The sequence below is a fragment of the Pan troglodytes genome, chromosome 8, assembly GCF_028858775.2.
Source record: "Pan troglodytes isolate AG18354 chromosome 8, NHGRI_mPanTro3-v2.0_pri, whole genome shotgun sequence".
In the NCBI taxonomy this organism is placed as follows: Eukaryota; Metazoa; Chordata; class Mammalia; order Primates; family Hominidae; genus Pan; species Pan troglodytes.
The window spans coordinates 84,579,657-84,600,324 of record NC_072406.2 but is presented as its reverse complement, the minus strand read 5'-3'; the positions used below and the strand labels follow the sequence as shown (position 1 = coordinate 84,600,324).

The window sequence follows — 20,668 nt, the reverse complement described above, 5'->3', positions numbered from 1 at the left end:
CCAGCACTTTGGGAGGCTGAGGAGTTCCAGACCAACCTAGGCAACACAGTGGGACTCTGTCTCTACAAAAAATACTTTAAAATTAGCCAGGCATGGTGGCACACACCTCTAGTCCCAACTACTTAGGAGGCAGAGGCAGGAGGATCTCTTGAGCCCAGGAGGTTGAGGGTACAGTGAGCTATGATCATGCTACTGCACTCCAGCCGGGGTGACAGAATGAGACACTGTATCAAAAAAAAAAAAAAAAAAAAAAAAAAGGTGGCGGGGGATGAGGGATGAGTGCGGCTCTATATAACGTAGAAGTTGAGGAACTTCAAAAAGACAATCCCTTGTCCGGGCACAGTGGCTCACGCCTGTAATCCCAGCACTTTAGGAGGCTAAAGCAGGCAGATCACCTGAGGTCAGGAGTTCAAGACGAGCCTGGCCAACATGGGGAAACCCCGTCTCTACTAAAAATACAAAAATTAGCCTGGTGTGGTGGTGGGCACCTGTAATCCCAGCTACTCAGAAGGCTAAGGTGGGATAATTGTTTGAACCCGGGAGGCAGAGGTTGTAGTGAGCCAAGATCACGCCACTGTACTCCAGCCTGGGCGACTGAGCGAGACTCCGTCCCCCTCCAAAAAAAAAAAAGACATTCCCAATCATAAATGCCTTCCCCACTGGCCAGTTTCTGTGATTCAGAGTGTTGGCACAGCATAGCTGGGTTCTCTGCTTAGGATCTTAACAAGGATGAAATCGCAGTGTTGTTGGGGGGCCTTCATTTTCATCCGGAGTTCAGGGTCCTCTTCAAAGTTCTTTCCTGCTGTTGGCAGAATTCAGGTCCTTTCAGTTGTAGGACCAAGGATTCCTTTTCCTTGCTGGCTGTTGGCCAGTCATTGCTCTCAGCAGGTGACTACAGCTCCTTGCCACCAGGCCCCTCACAGCATTGCAACTCACTTCTTCAGAGCCAGCAACAGAATCTCTCGCCTCAGTCTGCTAAGATGGATTCTTACATAACATAGTTATGGGACTGACTAGCCCATCACCTTTCTCATATACAGTAACCTCATCACAGGATTATCGTAGTCACAGGTTCTGCCCACCTGAGGAGAGGGGATTACACAGGATATGTGGACCAGAGGGTGGAAATACTGGGCGGGGGGCACCTCAGAATTCTGCTCAGCACACCAGCCATCATTTTAGAAACCTACACCTTTGGTTTTATTATTCTGAAGATAGGGACATTTTAACTGATTTAAATTTTAGGGCTGGAAGATAACTTAAAAATCATTTTGTTTAAACCCTTACTTTGTTTTTTGGTTTTTTGTTTGTTTGGTTGGTTTTTTTTGAGACAGTCTTGCTCTGTCACCTAGGCTAGAGTGCAGTGGCATGATCTCAGCTCACTACAACCTCCGCCTCCTGGGTTCTAGTGATTCTCCTGTCTCAGCCTCCCAGGTAGCTGGGATTACAGGCACGCACCACCACACCCAGTTAACTTATATATTTTTAGTAGAGACAGGGTTTTACCATGTTGGCCAGGCTGGTCTTGAACTCCTGACTTCAGGTGATCTGCCCAGCTCGGCCTCCCAAAGTGTTGGATTTATAGACGTGAGCCACTGTGCCCGGCCTGCTTGTTTTTAACATTCATGAAGGGAAATGACTTGCTGAAATCACAGACCAGAAGTTCAGGTTCAGCGACTTCCACACCAGGGTTCTCATTAGTACCCTGGCACCTACTGCTGCTAGAAGGACTTAGAGAATTACATCGAGGACTCAATGCTTTTATGTGATGCCAGAAAGTGGGGCAAATTCACAGCAAGAATGTAGGGAGAGCATCCCCCAGACAGCCAAGACATGGCAGGAAGGCAGGAGTGTCACAAAGACATGTAAGGAAGAGATTACAACAGGAAAAAAGCTCCTATTTTATAAATTCTTTTAAAGTTTGTGGGAGGCAAGCTCTTGCACTTCAGTTCATCATTACATTTGGTAAAAACATTTATATGTGAAGAGGAGTGTTGGCCAGGATTCCATTCATTTAAGACAGAGTCATCAATTTTTAAAGTAAAATTATTCATGATGTAGGCAAGGAAGCTCAAATTCTGAAATAAATGTTTGCTTTATGAGGCATTTTCTCTGCAGAGGCCTGGTTTATTTTCCCAAATTTAAAGTCACTTAGCAATTCTAAAGATTGATTCTGGCTTATGATCACTTTGAATATATTATGATTTAGTAAAATTAGGTAAGTGCCCTAAGGAGGAGGAGGGCTGCTTTAGGGATTCATGATTACCATCATGAATTACATCACAAAGAGAAGAGATGGGGGTAGGATAAACTGTTAAAGCATCCACATAAATAGATAAGGAAAGACAAAATCAGCCAACATTACATCCCACTGAGAAAAAGATCAGAAAAAGAATGGTTACTAGAATTACATCAATATCGGGAAAGTGTAGAGGGAGTATTTATTATAAGCATTGCTTCTTTGGGGGTTTCAAGGTTACTACCTTGAGAAGCCTCAGAAGGTTTAATAAGACACTGTGGCTGGGCCCAGTGGCTCATAGCCTATAATCCCAGCACTTTGGGAGGCCAAGGTGGGTGGTTCGCTTGAGCCCAGGAGTTCAAGACCAGCCTGGGCAACATGGTGAAACCCCGTCTCTACAAAAAAATATAAAAATTAGCCAGGCATGGTGGCGCGAGCCTGTAGTCCTAGCTACTTCCGAGGCTGAGGCGGGAGGATCATTTGAGCCCAGGATGTTGAGGCTGTGGTGAGCTGTGCCCTCACTACTGCACTCCAGCCTGAGCAACAGAGCAAGACCCTGTCTCAATTAAAAAAAAAAAAAAGTTTAATAAAATTGTTTAAAAATGCAAAAACTAGCCAGGTGTGGTAATCCACACCTGTAGTCCCAGTTACTAGGGAGGCTGAGGCGGGAGGATCAGGAGCCCAGGAGGCAGAGGTTGCAGTGAGCCATGATCTTGCCACAGCACTCTAGCCTGAGCAACAGAACCAAGACCCTGTCTCAAAAAAACAAACAAAAAAGACACTTGTAAAGGTGACTATTTAGTCTTTAATTTCAACAAACTGAATTTAAATATATCAGTTACTCTCAGTTTAGCCATCAGAGATTCAGACTCTGTTATAGCTGACCCCCACAGACCACAAAGGAAATAATTTTTTAAAGAGAAGGGGAAAAGGTACCTTCTTCTCAAGATTGAGATAAGAATAAATAAGGAACTGGTTAAATAAACAAGGAAATTATGATCCATCCTGTCAGTGGAATACTATGCAGCTATTGAAGGAAGCTGCTCATGTCCATCTGGAATTATTTCTAAGATATGTTGTTAAGTGAGTAAAGCAAAACAATATTTAGTACACCACCATTTTGTGGGAAAAGGGAAGAAGCGAAGAGTACATATTTGATTTTATATCTACAAAATATTCCTGGGGAAACTAGTGATATTGATTGTCTCTGAATGACTGGGTGACTGGGGTATAAGGTTGGGAGAGAGACTTCACCCCTTTTGTACCATTCAGATTTTGAAGCAGATGACTATATTAGAGAATCAAAAACATCTTTTTTTTTTTTTTTTTTTTTTGAGACAGGGTCTTGCTCTGTTGCCTAGGTTGGAGTACAGTTGTGCAGTCATGGCTCACTGCAGACTTGAACTCCTGGGCTCAGGTAATCCTCCCACCTCAGTTTCCCAAGTAGCTAGGACTGCAGGAGCGCACCACCGTGCCCAACTAATGTTTTTTAAAATTTTTCGTAGAGATGAGGTCTTCCTCTATTGCCCAGGCTGGTCTCATTCTTGGCCTCCCAAACCACTAGGATTATAAGCATGAGCCACTGCACCTGTCCTAATTAAAAACAACTTTTAAAATAAAGCTAACAGAATGAATATTTAAACAATGTGAGAGGGAAAAGCAAGTTACTGTTGGACGGAGGCTTGCTCTGTTGCCCAGGCTGGAGTGCAGTGGCGTGATCTTGGCTCACTGCAGCCTCCGCCTCCCGGGTTCAAGTGATTCCCTTGCCTCAGCCTCCTGAGTAGCTGGGATTACAGGCATGTGCCACCACGCCTGGCTAATTTTTGTATTTTTAGTAGAGACGGGGTTTCGCCATGTTGGCCAGTCTGGTCTTGAATTCCTAAGCTCGGGTGATCTGCCTGCCTTGGCCTCATAAAGTGCTGGGATTACAGGCGTGAGCCACCACACTTGGCCTGTTTTAAAGACTTTCTTGCAAGGAGACTTGACTAGTCCTCTGTAAGATTTCTCCTAATGTACTCACCCCCTGCACCTTCTGTTCTAACTCTCTAATCAGGCCTTAGCACTCCTTCCTGCTTTTAATACTGTATTCAAACAGAAACCCCCAACCCACATCACTCACTACCATACATGCGCAGTTGGTCTCTTTTCTCCCTTAGAATTCAGATACAGGCCGGGCGCGGTGGCTCATGCCTGTAATCCCAGCACTTTGGGAGGTCAAGGCAGGTGGATCACCTGAGGTCAGGAGTTCGAGACCAGCCTGGCCAACATGGCGAAACCCTGTCTCTACTTAAAAAAAAAAAAATTAGCCGGACGTGGTGGCAGGCACCTGTAATCCCAGCTACTAGGGAGGCTGAGGCAGGAGAATCACTTAAACCCGGGAGGCGAGGTTGCAATGAGCCGAGATTGCACCACTGCACTCCAGCCTGGGCGACAGAGCAAGACTGTCTCAAAAAAAAAAAAGAATTCAGATCCAAAATGTAACTCGTACCAAATACACACTATTCCATTATTTCCCATATGTGTGTATTAATATATCTGATATCTATCTCTTCTACGTGTTTCTCCATCTTAATGTGTGTGTGTGTGTGTATAGATATATATATACACAGTCTCCTCCACCAAACTGTGATTGTCCCATGGGTGTGTCAGCTGAAATCATTGACTACCTAATGATGCTTGCAGAAATGCTAGCCCTTTGTGGAAAAGATGTGATGGGGATTTTTAATAAACCCAGATACAATACTAGACAATGGCAATAAATCTTACTGCCAAGTTAGTTTGTACCAAATTAAGCGTGTAAGCCCATTGAAGCCATCATCTGGGATGATGCGCTCAGGCTCAGAAAACAGATCTTCTCCGTGGTGTGTCCTGGAAGTTAGGATCTAGGATTAGCAGCATCACCTCTGACAGTCAGGCAGCCTGAGTACACAGGGGGTCAACGGGCATAGGGCCTAAGAGCACCATACAGAACAAGGAATTGTTATCATTTCCATTACTCGTAGGCTGCATTGCTCTTGGCTCCTTAAATTGCTAGTTCTCCTAAATGTTGTCGTTTCCCCTCCCCTCACCCCAGAACTAGGTTAAAATGTGCATTTGTATTAACAAAAGCTCATGGAAGGAGATACAAAAGACAGGACACATGCTCTTTAAGGAAATATCCTCCCCCTTGTTCCACCCAAAGCCATCTAGGGATGGACTTAAGAAAACAAGACATCTGCATCAGCCTTTCCAGGGCTGAAGCAGAACCATCTCCCCTCACTTAACCTTGGCCGTCACCAGTCAGCTTTTGATTTTCTCCACTGCAGTCCGGTAAGGCAGGAATAGTACATGGCCACACAGCTTAGAGACTGTCAGCCCAACTTGTCACACCACCTTTCCAAACACTTTTGCATTAGGAAGAGGCAGGTAGCTCCTAACTGGGTCATGCTGCCTAAAGCTGTATCTGTGCATCAGAGGCAGCTGTGGAGAAAAACTCCCAGGGCCACATTCGTTACATGTGCTTTTCGTTGGATTGCTGTTGAATACACTTTTTAAGTTGTCCCTAAAATTGTCGGTATGAGTTCCTAGGGAATACTCAGTGTCTTCCACTGTAGGGGGTAGTCAGATCCACGGCCAACCTATAATTAATGCTGGTGCCTCACAACTCCCAGTTATTCAATTATTCATTCATCCCTCACCAAAAGGACTTGAGTATTTCCCATGTGACTTTTCTTTAATCTAAATCCTTTCTCCTTAGGGTGACAGATTCATGGAGGAATTGATATTGTCCATATATGGAAGGGATCATGTGGACCCAGTGTGTATAGGGAAAGGGCACCAGCCAAAATTCGAGACCCAGCTCTGTTACCATCTAGCATTGTGACCCTGGGCAAATTATTTAACGTCACATTTCCTCTGAGGTATCTTCCAGTTCTAAGATTCTCTGATTCCAAGTGGACATTTGGGCTCTCATCACTTCAGAGCTCTTCTGTTTAACTATTGTGGTGAATAGATTTATGTATGTAGTTTCTGATATTATATCACACAAACTCAGGGTTTCTTTTTACTGTTTAAACGGCCAGTCATGAATCATGCTGGAGAGTAAATTGGGGACCTGACACAACTCGGATTCTGCCTGGACTTTGCAAAAAGCCAGATGGTGCCAGATTTTTGAGTACTAGTTGAGCCCACTTCTACAAATTCTCTCCCATCCCAATCTAATAGGAATCACCCAATCGCACTTAAACCCTTTGTTCAGGCAGCTGGGCCAGATTTGTACAAAAATACGTAGTATTTAGAAAGCTAGGCCTTCGCTGGGGTGCCTTCATGCTCCCTGTAGACATCTTTCAGATTGGGAGCTGGAATCCCAACCATCGGTCAGCATCATCAAATAGGGAGGCCAGAATTCCAGTACCAACAACTGGTCTGCATAAAAAAGTTGAGATCTGGAAGGAAAACTTGTTCTGCTTGCTGTGATTATGACTGGATTCAGAGATATTGGAAGCAAATATGAATGAACCAACTCTCAGGACCAGCTGTCAAGCACTTGGCTTGTAATCTGCCGTCATCCCACTCATCCCAGGTGCTCCTAGTTTGACAGCTCACCAGCTATTAAATGTTGGCTTCCTGCACAACTCTGATTCATACCCCAGGTGCCTATAATGAGGATCTTGTACCAGGAAAGGGGACCCCAGCTAGGCTGTTTGCTGGCTAACATCCCAGTGGTTTGGGCTACAATAACTTAGCAGCCCTAGTTCTTCCTCCTATGGTAGGAAGGACACCAGAGCCCTCTCCATGTGAGATGGAACATAATCTATAACTTTCTGTGAAGAGATGGCATCTGTAATGAGGCATTCTTGCTGGAGGCCTCCAGAAGTCCCTATTCTACAACCACTTAATACCAATTTAATGAGCCTCTCATTAGAAATTGTCAAGAGGTCTCACTGACATCCTTGAGTATTTAATTAATGGTTTATTTACAGGAAAGGGCACCATCTTCATGGGGAGAAGATGAGTACTTGAAATATCAAGACAATTGCAGAAGGCTGTGCCCTGAGAGAATGGAAGAACTGGGAAAGAGAAAAGGAAGTCAGAAGCTTAAGGTTGATGTGAAACGCAGAAAAAGGAATGGTTAACAGAAAGTGTTCATGTTTATCTAATACAGAACAGGTTCCGATCCCCTTCTCAGGACACATTTCTGTGGCAGCAAAGAGTAAAGCTGTAGGCAATCACAGTTTAAGCGCTTCCAGTTCCTTCTGATCTCATTCTGTTTTCACTGAGTAATCTTTTGAGGTTAATCTTCTGAGGTGAATGGAGTTTCCTTAGTAGCTTTCCTACTGAGAAGTATAATGACCAGCTGTCATCATTGTAGTTCTCTTAACAGTTACTATTCTTATTGCAAATTGGCCTGATTTCTGTTCCTTCTGTGGACAGTTTAGTTAGCAGGAATAAGTTCTTCCTGAGCCAAATCAAGTATCTAGATTTGTGAGGCTAAATTTCTAAACTCTAGAGTACTATAGTCTTGTAGATTTCCCAACACACATCTCATGAATATCCACCACAATATCTTATACTTCAGTCTTTTAGTACCAAAGAATGTTAATTTCCTCTTCACCCTAACTCAGATCCTGGGAGAAAAGATGGGATATTTCCACCCCATCCTCACCCTCAGATTCTAGATGACACCAATAAACCCTTCTTTGTGCTAGTAAGCCGCCTCAGCAGTTGTCTGGTGGCATCCTTCCACTTGAACATGAGAAAATTAAATCTAAAGAGATCAAGTGACTCCATCCGGGTCACACAGCACGTTGGTGGTGGGGCCAGAACTGGAGCCCAGGTCCCGTTACTCCAAGCCTTGTTTTCTACCGCATTACCTTGCTCCTCTGCATTGCTCCAGTGTTTGCATCTGCTGATGTTGGGGGCACTGTGGTGATGTATTAATTAATTCTTGCATTGCTATAAAGAACTACCTGAGACTGGGTAATTTATAAAGAAAAGAGGCTTAATTGGCTCACAGTTCCACAGGCTGTAAAGGAAGCATGGCTGAGGAGGCCTCAGGAAACTTACAATCCTGGTGAAAGGCGAAGAGGAAGGAGGCGCGTCTCACATGGCCAGAGCAGGAGGAAGAGAGAGAGGTGGGAGGTGCCACACACTTAACAAGATCTCATGAGAACTCGCTTACTATCATGAGAACAGCAAGGGGGAAATCTGCCCCCATGATCCAGTAACCTCCTACCAGGCCCCTCCTCCAACACTGGGGATTACCATTTGTTTTTGGATTTTCAGGGTTTTTTTGTTTTTGTTTTGCTTTTATGAGACAGAGTCTCGCTCTGTAACCGAGGCTGGAGTGCAGTGGCACGGTCTTGGCTCACTGCAACCTCCGCCTCCCAGGTTCAAGTGATTCTCATGTCTCAGCCTCCTGAGTAGCTTGGACTATAGGTGCGCACCACCACGCCCAGCTAATTTTTGTATTTATTTTAGTAGAGACATGGTTTCACCATGTTGGCCAGGCTGGTCTCGAACTCCTGACCTCAGGTGATCCATCAGCCTCGGCCTCCCAAAGTGCTGGGATTACAGGTGTGAGCCACCACGCCTGGCCTGGGAATTACAATTTGACATGAGATTTGGGTGGGGGCACAAATCTAAACTGTATCGGGTAAATATATGGAGATGATAGAGGCAAAGTGAAAGATCAAATGCAAAAAATGACAAGATGGGCTGATAATAGGAACTGAAATTATAGGAATGCAATAAACAAGGCACAGTGGTTCTAGTTTAAGTTCACTTGGCTTCTGGATGAATCTAATGTGATGATTATAGAGAGCTCTTCATTACCAGCATAAATGGAAATTAATCCTTTTCTTTCCCTCATATTTTACCTCACTTAAGAATGTGTCCAGAAGCAATAACATGATTTATAGGCGTAGCTAGACCAGGTTTGAGGATAAATGAGAGAGAAGGCGGTGGAAATTGCCTCGTCCTTCCTGTCTTGTCTTTCATGAGAACCCAATTCTAACATAATTGCTAGTGTTTGACGGTGAATGTCTGGGAAAGAGAAAACGGCAAGAGAAAAGTGATTTTTTGCTGAGGTCTAAAAATATATATTTTTTAAAAGAAAGATATGCATCCTGAACTATTGGCCGGGCACGCTGAGTGTGGTGGCTCACCCCTGTAATCCCAGCACTTTGAGAGGCCGAGGTGGGCAGATCACCTGAGGTCAGGAGTTCAAGACCACCCTGGCCAACATGGTGAAACCCCATCTCTACTAAAAATATAAAAATTAGCCAGGCGTGATGGCAGGCACCAGTAGTCCCAGCTACTTGGGAGGCTGAAGCAGGAGAATTGTTTGAACCCGGAAGGCAGTGGTTGCAGTGAGCCGAGATCGCGCCACTGCACTCCAGTCTGGTGGACAGAGTAAGACTCTGTCTCAAAAAAAAGAGAAAGATACGCATCCTGAACTGTTAAGACAAGGGCCAGTGCATATACCAATGGGCTCAGTTGGAAGAAGTCTGGTGCAAAACCAGTAGGGAGGAGGGACAGAGTTGGGCACGGAGGGCTCACTGTGCAGGCACTTAGCTGTCATTCACCCACCAAGGTGTGAAGCCTTAGTGTACTCACACCACAGACAAGCCTCCTTGTTCCCACCACCCATTTATATATTTCTATAAATATATATATAAATATAAAAATATATATGGCATAAAATGTGCCATTATAACCATTTTTAAATATACAAGTCGGTGGAATTACATTAATTACATTCACAATGTTGTACAACCATCATCACTATTTTCAAAATTTTTCCATCACCCCAGACAGAAATTCTGTATACATAAAGCACTAACTCCCCATTCCCCTCAGCCCACAATAACCTCTAATCTACTTTCTGTCTATAAATTGAATATCAGGCACTTTTTATTTTTTGAGACAGTGTCTCACTCTGTTACATAGAGTGTTACTCCAGTACAGTGGCGCCATCTCAGCTCACTGAAACCTCTGCCTCCTGGGCTCAAGCTATCCTCTCACCACAGCCTCCCAAGTAGCTGGTGCACACCACCATGCCGGGCTAATTTTTTGTATTTTTTGTAGAGACAGGGTTTCGCCATGTTGCCTCGGCCTCCCAAAGTGCTGGGATTACAGGTATGAGCCACCGCGCCTGGCCAGCCTAGGCATTCTTAATTAACTATATATACCTCCTAAACTGTAGCAGCAGTAGAAAAGAACAGAACTTGAGGTGAAAAGGAGGGAGGTTATGAATAAAAACTCAATTATCATTTTTTCTTTTTCTTTTTGAAACGGAGTCTCGCTCTCCCAGGCTGGAGAGCAGTGGCGTGATCTCAGCTCACTGCAACCTCCGCCTCTCGGGTTCAAGCAGTTCTCTGCCTCAGCCTCCCGAGTAGCTGGGATTACAGGCACCGGCTAATTTTTTGTATTTTTAGTAGAGACAGGGTTTCACCATCTTGGCCAGGCTGGTCTTGAAGTTCTGGCCTCAGGTGATCAACCCTGCTCGGCCTCCCAAAGTGCTGGAATTACAGGCGTGAGCCACTGTGGCCAGCCTAACTTATCATTTTCTTAAATGTGACTTAAATGCAGTTGAAAACTTGTATTATGACTGAGTCGTTTTATCCCCTGAATCAGAGAAAGCAAAATGAAAATCCCTCTGCTGTGCTAATGCACCTCTTTCTTTTTTCAGTGACCATGCAGCAGGTGGCCAGGACAGTGGCTAAAGTGGAGCTCTCAGACCACGTGTGTGATGTGGTGTTTGCACTCTTTGACTGTGATGGTGAGTGGGGCCCTCTGGAGCCGGGAGGGGAAACAGCCTAGCTGCCCTTAGAGGCCCTGTGTATAATGGAGCCTTGCAGACAGCATCTGTGTACCAGCCCATCCTCTTCAAGCTACCCACCTTTCTCACATTAGCAGCTCAGCCCTTGGCATGATGATACTGAGAAATCGAACCCCTGGCCCTGGCTTCTGTTTTCCATTTCTTCTTCTTATAATTCCAATATGCCTATAGGCCTAAATTAATTTATGACCATAAGCATCTTAAAAATGGAAACAAAAATGTCAGACTCAATTTGCTACTTAGCAGATATGGAGCACTCAGGTATCTGAGTGTCTTTAGAAAGAAGGCAGTACTGATCTCTCCACCACCCAGGGCACATTCCAGCCAGTTGCATTCCATCTCCATAGCATTCCAGCTCCACACAGTGGTCTGTTGTGTCTGTGGCCACTCTGCTCTGTCATTTAGCCCATTCAAGAGATCTGGTTCTGGTTTGACCTTGGCATTATTTTTTAGGTATGGTAGCTGATATACTAATAACAACAATAACAACGGATGCTTACACTTTTTCAATGCTTACTATGAGCCAGAAAGTTAATCTGCTCATTTAATCTTCTGACCTAGGTATTGTTATTGACCACTTTTTACTGATGAGAAAGCTGAGACTCAGAGAGGTTAAGTAGATTTCCTAAGGTCACAAAGATAATAGTATTTGGGAGGCTGAGGCAGGCGGATCACCTGAGGTCAGGAGCTCAAGACCAGCCTGGCCAACATGGTGAAACCCTGTCTCTATTAAAAATACAAAAATTAGCCAGGCACAGTGGTGCGTGCCTGAAATCCCAGCTACTCGAGAGGCTGAGGCAAGAGAATCACTTGAACCCGGGAGGCAGCAGGGAGCAGAGATCGTGCCACAACACTCCAGCCTGGGCGACAGAGCGAGACTCTATCTCAAAAAAAAAAAAAAAAAAAAAAAAAAGATAATAGTAGATGGCAAAACCAGGATTTGAACTAAAACTGTACTGCCCCCTCTGTTTTATTTACTATATTACCACCCTCTCTTACCCCACAGCCAGTATTTGTTGTTCATCATCCTCCAGAAAGCTGGGCTAATGGAATTCAAGAACCTGCTCAAAAGCTCCAGCCTATGGAACTTCCCTTTTGGTCCCAGCATAAGAATCACTTCTGGGCTTTTTTATTCCTTAACATGGTTCCCTGAGCTTTTTAAGGGTAGTTGCAAGTCCTTTTCACCTTCCTACCCCCCATAGGACCTTGGATAGTACTTCTCACATAATAGGTGTTCATTAACTTGAATTATTTATGTTATTAAGTTGAACTTGAGTTATTTAAATCTCTAGCCTTGGCCTGGCGTGGTGGCTCATACCTGTAATCCCAGCACTTTAGGAGGCTAAGGCAGGAAGATGGTTTGAGCCCAGGAGTTTGAGACCAGCCTGGGCAATATAGTAAGACCATGTCTCTACAAAAAATTTTAAAAATTAGCCAGGCATGGTAGCACATGTGTGCCTATAGTCCCAGCTACTCAGGAGGCTGAAGTGAGAGGATCACTTGAAGCAGGGAAGTCAAGACTGCAGTGAGCCATGATCACACCACTGCACTCCAGCCTGGGTGACAGAGTGAGACCCTGTCTCAAAAAGTACAATTAAATAAATAAAATAAATCTCCAGCCTATACCCACAAAACCAAGGTTGAACTCAAAGGAAGCCCTAGGGCTAGGTTAAAGAGATGGCCTCACTCTCAGGTAGGGGTGGGTTTATTCTCTAGAGCTGCCCTGTCCACAGTATGATACCACCAAGGCACATGTGGCTATTAGCTACATTTAAATTTAAACTAGCTAGTGGCTACTGTATTGAATAGCACAAATATAAAACATTTCCCACATCTCAGAGAGTTCTAATGCACAGCAGTGCTGTAGACATATATTAACTTTCTCCAGATTTTTGTTTTCACTCCAATCACTTCTAGGTGGTTTAAATTTTTTCCAAAAAACATTTATTTTTATAATTTTTGAAGCCAATATCCAAGACCTGGTCTGTGAAGTAAATATGGGAATAAATGCAACTAGCTTCTCAAGTCCCCCCTTTTCCCTAGAAGTCCTGGAAAATGATGTTTGATTTTCTAGCTTTTTAGGAAGAGGCTCTGTCAATATCTACTTAAGTCACCTTTGGAAAATTATTTAACATCTCTGAGATTTATTTTCTTAATCTAGAAAGAAAAAAGTATACTTAACAAAAAGCCATTGTTATTTTTACCACTGCAAGATCTTAGGTCAAAATGCCAAAGGAAAGCCTGTAGAGTGGCTCACAACCATAATCCCAGCAACTTGGGAGGCTGAGATGGGAAGATCACTTGAGGCCAGGAGTTCAAGACCAGCTTAGGCAACATAGCGAGATCCCATCTCTACAAAAAATAAGTTTAGCCAAGGTGTGGTAGTGTGTGCATGTAGTTCTAGCTACTGGAAAGCTGAGGTGTGAGGATCACTTGAGCCCAGGAGTTTGAGACTGTAGTGAGGTATGATCCTAGCGCTGCACTCCAGCTTGGGCAACAGAGCAAGACCTCATCTCAAAAAAAAAAAAAAAAGAACAAACAAAATAAAGTGCCAGGGGATGGAGAATTTGATTTTCAAATAGACTTCTTCATCACAGATTTTAGAATTGAACTCACAAATCACACATGCATGCAAATAACATACAGTTATAGACCTGGTTCACAGTAACAAAATCCACTCATAGTGGTCATGTGGTCCTTACGGAAGCAGAAGGTAAACCCATAGTAGTTTGAATGAAGTGACTTCATATTTTTTCATTTTCAAGCTTCTTTTTCTTTTTCTTTTTTTTTTTTTTTTGAGGCTCACTCTTGTTGCCCAGGCTGGAGTGCAACAGCAACAGCACGATCTTGGTTCACTTCATCCTCTGCCTCCTGGGGTCAAGCTCTTGTTGCCCAGGCTGGAGTGCAATGGCATGATCTCGGCTCACTGCAACCTCTGCCTCCTGGGTTCAAGTGATTCTCCTGCCTCAGCCTCCCAAGTAGCTGGGATCACAGGCGCCCACCATCACACCCAGTTAATTTTTTTTGTATTTTTAGTAGAGACAGGGTTTCACCCTGTTGGCCAGGCTGGTCTTGAACTCCTGACCTCAGGTGATCCACCTGCCTCAGCCTCCCAAAGTGCTGGGATTACAGGCGTGAGCCACCACACCTGGCCTCAAGCTTCTTTTTATACAAAGTGTAAGAATCCTGTTTAGAACTTTCTGTTCTCTTAATTACTTTTTTTTTTTTTAAATTTGTTTTTGTTTTTTTAGAGAGAGGTCTCACTATGTTTTCTAGGCTGGCCTCAAACTCCTGACTCAAGTAGTCCTCCCTTCTTGGCCTCCCAAAATGGTGGGGTTATAGGCGTGAGCCACCACACCCGCTCTGTCACCAGGCAGGAGTGTGGTGGTGCGATCATAGCTCACTGTAACCTCAAACTCCTGAGTTCAAGTGATCCCCTCACCTCAACCTCTTGAGTAGCTTCGGAGGCACATGCCACCACACCCAGCTAATTTTTTTGAATTTTTTCGTAGAGAAAGAGTCTTGCGATGTTGCCCAGGCTCGTCTCAAACTTCTGGCCTAAAGCTGTCCTCTTGCTTTGACCTCCTGAGTTGCTGAGATTACAAGCATGAGCCACCACACCTGGCCTACATTTCTTTTTTTTTCTTTTTTTTTTTTTTTGAGACAGCATCTTGCTCTGTTGCCCAGGCTGGAGTGCAGGGGCATAATGTTGGCTCACTGCAACTCCCGCCTTTCAGACTCAAGCAATTCTCCCACTTCAGCCTCCAAAGTAGCTGGGCCTACAGGCAGGCACCACCATGCTCAGCTTATTTTTTAACTTTTTGTAGAGACAGGGTCTCACTATATTGCTCATGCTGGTCTTGAACTCCTGGACTCAAATGATACTCCCACCTCAACCTCCCAAAGTGCTGAGATTACAGGTGTGAGCCACCATGCCCCACCTTGGCCTATATATATATTTTTTTTTCTTTGAGATGGAGTTTCACTCTTGTTGCTCAGGCTGGAGTGCAGTGGCACAGTCATGGTTCACGGCAACCTCTGCCTCCCGGGGTCAAGCAATTCTCCTGCTTCAGCCTCCCAAGTAGCTGGGATTACAGGTGCCCACCACCACGCCTGGCTAATTTTTCATATTTTTAGTAGAGATGGGGTTTCACCATGTTGGCCAGGCTGGTCTCGAACTTCTGACCTCAGGTTCTCCACCCGTCTTGGCCTCCCAAAGTGCTGGGATTACAGGCGTGAGGCACTGTGCCTGGCCTCAGCCTACATTCTTGATAAGCCAAATTATTCATTACTTTTCAGCCAAGCAAGGCTTTTTTTTTTTTTTTTTGAGACGGAGTCTCGCTGTGTTGCCCAGGCTGGAGTGCAGTGGTGCGATCTCGGCTCACTGCAAGCTCCACCTCCCAAGTTCACGCCATTCTCCTGCCTCAGCCTCCCGAGTAGCTGGGACTACAGGCACCCGCCACCACGCCCAGCTATTTTTTTTTGTATTTTTAGTAGAGACGAGGTTTCACCGTGTTAGCCAGGATGGTCTCGATCTCCTGACCTCGTGATCCGCCCGTCTCGGCCTCCCAAAGTGCTGGGATTATAGGCGTGAGCCACTGCACCCAGCCCAAGCAAGGCTATTTTTTAACTTTTTATTATATTGCAATATAATATACATATGAAAAAGTACAATTTTTTTTTTTTGAGACAGAGTCTCACTCTGTCACCCAGGCTGGAGTGCAGTGACGCCATCTCTGCTCACTGCAACCTCCATCTCCCAGATTCAAATGATTCTCATGCCTCAACCTCCCAAGTAGCTGGAATTACAGGCGCCCATCACCATGCCCAGCTAATTTTTTGTATTTTTAGTAGAGACAGGGTTTTACCATGTTGGCCAGGCTGGTCTTGAACTCCTGGCCTTAAGCAATCTGCCCACCTCGGCCTCCCAAAGTGCTGTGATTATAAGCGTGACTCACTGTACCCAGCCTAAAGTACAAATATCTTAAGTGTACAGCTTGGTAAATTTTTAAAAAGCTGAACACACTTGTATAACTAGCATTATTTAGAAACATCACATTACCAGGACTACAGAGCCCTACTTGGTACCTCCAGTCACTTCCTTCCCCAAGAGTCACCACTTTTCTGACTTCTAGTAACACAGTTTTACCTTTGTACTTTATATAAATAAGCCAAGTGTTTTTTTGTTTTGGTTTTGGGTTTTGTTTTGTTGGGTTTGGTTTTGGGTTTTGTCTTGCTGTGGGGGGTTTCCTGTCTCTGAGGATGCCCATACTCTCTTCAGCCAGAAAACATGAGCCAGTTTAGGTTTTGGGTACTCTACAGAAGTAAACCATTTATTCCTTCTTACCACACTCTTCCCAGACCAATCATGAGTAGAGGTAGGTTTGTGGGTTTCCTGCTATCTTATCACCACCAGTAATGGGTGTCATTATTTTAATCAACAGTTCCCTGGGTGTCTTGCAAAGGGTGACTGTACCTCTGCTATTACAGTGGTTACTGTTCTGTGTGGCTTGGGTGGTTTCTAATTAAAACAGATGCTCTTGGCCGGGCGCAGTGTCTCACGCCTGTAATCCAGCACTTTGGGAGGCCAAGGTGGGCGGATCACGAGGTCAGGAGATTGAGACCATCCTGGCTAACACGGTGAAACCCATCTCTACTAAAAATACAAAAAAAATTAGCTGGGCATGATGGTGGGTGCCTGTGGTCCCAGCTACTTGGGAGGCTGAGGCAGGAGAATGGCATGAACCTGGGAGGTGGTACTTGCAGTGATCCGAGATCGCACCACTGCACTCCAGCCTGGGTGACAGAGTGAGACTCCGTCTCAAAAATATATATATATACAAAAATTAGCCGGGCATGGTGGCATGCGCCTCTAGTTGCAGCTACTCAGGAGGCTGAGGCAGGAGAATCGCTTGAACCTGGGAGGCGGAGGTTGCAGTGAGCTGAGATCGCGCCACTGCACTCCAGCCTGGGCAACAGAGCAAGACTCCGTCTCAAAACAAACAAACAACAACAACAACAACAACAAAACGGATGCTCTCCAAAGTTTCTTCCAGCCCTCTGACACTGAAGAGGGTGGATTAGGAAACCATGAGAAAATGGGCTCAATCCAAAGCCAAAGTTTGATTTTGGTTTTCACCACGAAACCCCCTCACCATCTCTCCATTACAGCAGAGAGACTATTGCAGCAGTCTCCTAACTGACCCCAATATTCCAGGTGTGCCGCCTTCCAATCCATCCTCACACAACCAGCCAGAAAAATCTGTCCAAAATGGAAATCTGCCTACTTCTTACTCCCCTGCTTCCAGTTTTTTTCTGATGTTCCATTGCCTGGAAGAGAAAGTGCCAGACCTTTAGGAGCAATACAGACCCTGGGGGGACCTGTCTCCTGCCCACCTCTTTTTTTTTTTTTCCAAGAGACATGGTCTCACTGTGTCACCCAGGCTGCAGTGCAGTGGTCATCATAGCACACTGCAGCCTTGAGCTCCTGGTGATTGCCGCAATCACCGGGTGGTAATCAAGCGATCTTCCTGCCTTAGCCTCCCAAGTAGCTGGGACTACAGGTGTCCACCACCATGCCCAGTTAATTTGAAAAAAATTTTTAGAGACAGGGTCTCGCTATATTGTCTAGGCTGGTCTTAAACTCTTGACCTCAAGAGATCCTCCTGCCTCAGCCTCCCAAGTAGCTAGGAAATCAAGCACAAGCCACCACACTCAGCTCCCTGCCTTCCTCCTTAGTTTACTTCCCATGCACCTGCTTCTTTAGTGTCCAGCAATACCTAACTGCCTACTTGCAGTTCCCTGGCAGCCACGCTGTATCCTGCCTGTACTCATGCTTATGCTGCTTCTCCTCCCTGGAATGCCTCCCTCATCTCCCCCTAACTTGGCCAATTGCTGCTAATCCTGTGAGATTCTACTCAGGAGTCACTTCCAGGAAGCCTTTACTATCTGTATTTGCATTACCCTCAGCCAGGGTGGGAGATTCTTCCTCTGTGCCCCCCATAGCATCCTCCATTTACCCCACACTGTGGTATAATAATTTGTCTCTCCTACAACCTGGAAGTATTTCTAGGGACAAAGCACAAAGCTCATTTATCTCCTTGTTCTAAACACCTGGCACAAGACCTGGCATATACTGTATTTTCATTCAACTTTTGTCACACTACACTGAACTGTCACTGAGTTGCAGTTGGAAATATCAAGGAAGGAATAAACTAATGAATTCTAGGATAAGAGAATTGAGTTTGGCTGTGGAGAATGTCTGGGCTTTGAAATCCACTTTGTGTGGACAATGGAATTATATCAGTGGTGTTGTTCCAAGGCCAACACTTATCCCTGTTGTTTTTGCCTCTTCCTCTAGGCAATGGCGAACTGAGCAATAAGGAATTTGTTTCCATCATGAAGCAACGGCTGATGAGAGGCCTGGAAAAGCCCAAAGACATGGGTTTCACTCGCCTCATGCAGGCCATGTGGAAATGTGCACAGGAAACTGCCTGGGACTTCACTTTACCCAAACAGTAACCCCACACTGCAAGAGGGGACCCCTCCACCCCCAGTACCCTGGACCCCCTCCGCAGAGTCTCGGCAGAGCCCTTTGTGCTGCTGCTTCTGGAAGTAGTCTCCCTTCCTCCCGGGATGACCTCAGGACTCTGTGGGTTTCCCCTCTTTACCCTTCCCCGTCCCCGTGTTCTGCTGGGCTCTGATTCTGCCCAATGAGTATCCCCATAGGTTCTCAAAAACATGAACAAGTCTGTAAAGCTCAGACATTTGTCAGCCTCAACAGCACCACCCATTCAAGCATCCTGTGGATAAAGAATTCAGGGAACCATCCACACACCTGCCAACCCTGGGAAGCATCCAGTTCTCAAATCGTTTTTGCTATGGATTTATACTAACAAGAACATTCCTTGACTTCCCTCCTGCTGGTGTTTTAAAGCCACAAGTAGGGAAGATATCTGGCAGGCAGAAAGAAGTCTGTGATGATAAACAATGATGAGGATGACCTAGGCACCCTACGCTAGTGTGAGAAGCCTGCGCCCCAGGAAGGATCTGTGTTAGTCCCTGGGATGGCTCCAAGGCCTGCTCTAGGAAGGCAGCATGCTCAGTGGGAACACAGCAAGATTCAGAATTTAAAGTAGTTGCTTCATGGCTCTGTGCACTCCCTTTTCTTCCTCGCAGCCTCCCTAAGATGACTCCAGTGTGACCCTGTGCTTAGTGAGCAATAGTGATTGAGCTCATGTTCCCTGTAAGTGCCATTTCCTCTCCAGGATGGGCCTCTAAAGCTGAGGCCTGGCTCAGAGCCTGTTTGCCCTCTGTCTTAAACAATTGTAAAATATCACTTAAATTATAACCATTTGCAATAAACATCCCCAAAGTTCCCTGTCTCCTTTATTTTAGGGTCCTCTAGGCCCTTTTCATTTTATGTCCCCACTGGATTTGAGATCTTGCTGGAAGCAGACCTGTTTTCTTTCTACCAGAGTCTGGTTCTTTCTGATGAAGAGCAGCTTTAGGCACAGACAAAAAGTGAGGGCTTTTGGAGGTTAGTGGTGGCATTGTCCCCGCACAGTTTGGTTAGCATTTCATTCTGGGCCAAGGTACACAGTCCTTGCTTATTCATGCCCCACAGTAAAAAACTAAGATGGGGAGTATGTGAGGAATCATCTAGTATGGTGGACCTAAGTTGTGTGGGGTTTTTTGTTTTTGCTTTTGTTTTGAGACAGGGTCTCGCTCTGCAACCCAGGCTGGAATGCAGTGGCGCAATCCTGGCTCACCACAACCTCTGCCTCCCAGGCTCAAGCCATCCTCCCACCTCGGCCTCCTGAGCAGCTGGGACTATAGGTACACGCGACCACACCTGGCTAATTTTTGTATTTTTTGCAGAGACGAGTTTTGCCACGTTACCCTATGCATTTCACCATAAGGACCTAAGTTTTAAGAACCATAAAAACCGGCCTGGCACAGTGGCTCATGCCTGTAATCCCAGCACTTAGGGAGGCTGAGGCTGGCAGATCATGAGGTCAGGAGTTTAAGACCAGCCTGACCAACATGGTAAAACCCTGTCTCTACTAAAAAGCCAGGCATGGTGGCATGTGCCTGTAATCCCAGCTACTCAGGAGGCTGAGGCAGGAGAATCACTTGGACCTGGGAGGCGGAGGTTGCAGTGAGCCGAGATCGCGCCATTGCACTCCAGCCTGGCGACAGAGCGAGACTCTGCCTCAAAAAAAAAAAAAAAAAAAAAAAAAGAACCATAACAACCAGTGTTGTATGGTGGACCCAATTTTGCCACTAACTCAGTGTGGTCTTGAGCAAGTCATTTCCCACCTGTTTCCTCATCTATAAAATGACAGCTAGGGATGGGCTAAAGGAGCCTTGAGGTTTCTTCCAGGTCCCAAAGCCTCTGCTTCAGCTTTCCTCCAAAATGCCTGCAGCCCCCAGAACCTCCAGGTAATGCTTCCTGGCATGTCTCCTTGGCATGGCCAACATCATAGAACCACCATACCGAAAACTCGGCCCTTCCTGTGAGGCGGCTGCCCTGAATGTGTTAGTAGGGAGTGCTTGTCAGCCAGAGAAGAACAGAGGCCTGGCTCTGCACCTGTGGCTCCACTGGG

At 45.4% G+C, this 20,668-nt stretch overlaps 1 protein-coding gene across 3 annotated transcripts in view; it reads left to right on the top strand.

The window, feature by feature from the left end:
* Positions 1-19,437, top strand: part of MICU1 (mitochondrial calcium uptake 1) — a 258,934-nt gene extending 239,497 nt beyond the window's left edge. For all 3 annotated transcript variants that reach the window (XM_009458672.5, XM_054659695.2, XM_016918531.4), the window contains 2 exons: positions 10,911-11,000; positions 18,421-19,437. In XM_009458672.5, coding sequence (XP_009456947.1) covers positions 10,911-11,000; positions 18,421-18,581 — 251 coding nt within the window. In that variant the 3' untranslated portion in view covers positions 18,582-19,437. The remainder of the gene's footprint in view (positions 1-10,910; positions 11,001-18,420) is intronic.
* The last annotated feature ends 1,231 nt before the right edge of the window (positions 19,438-20,668 follow it).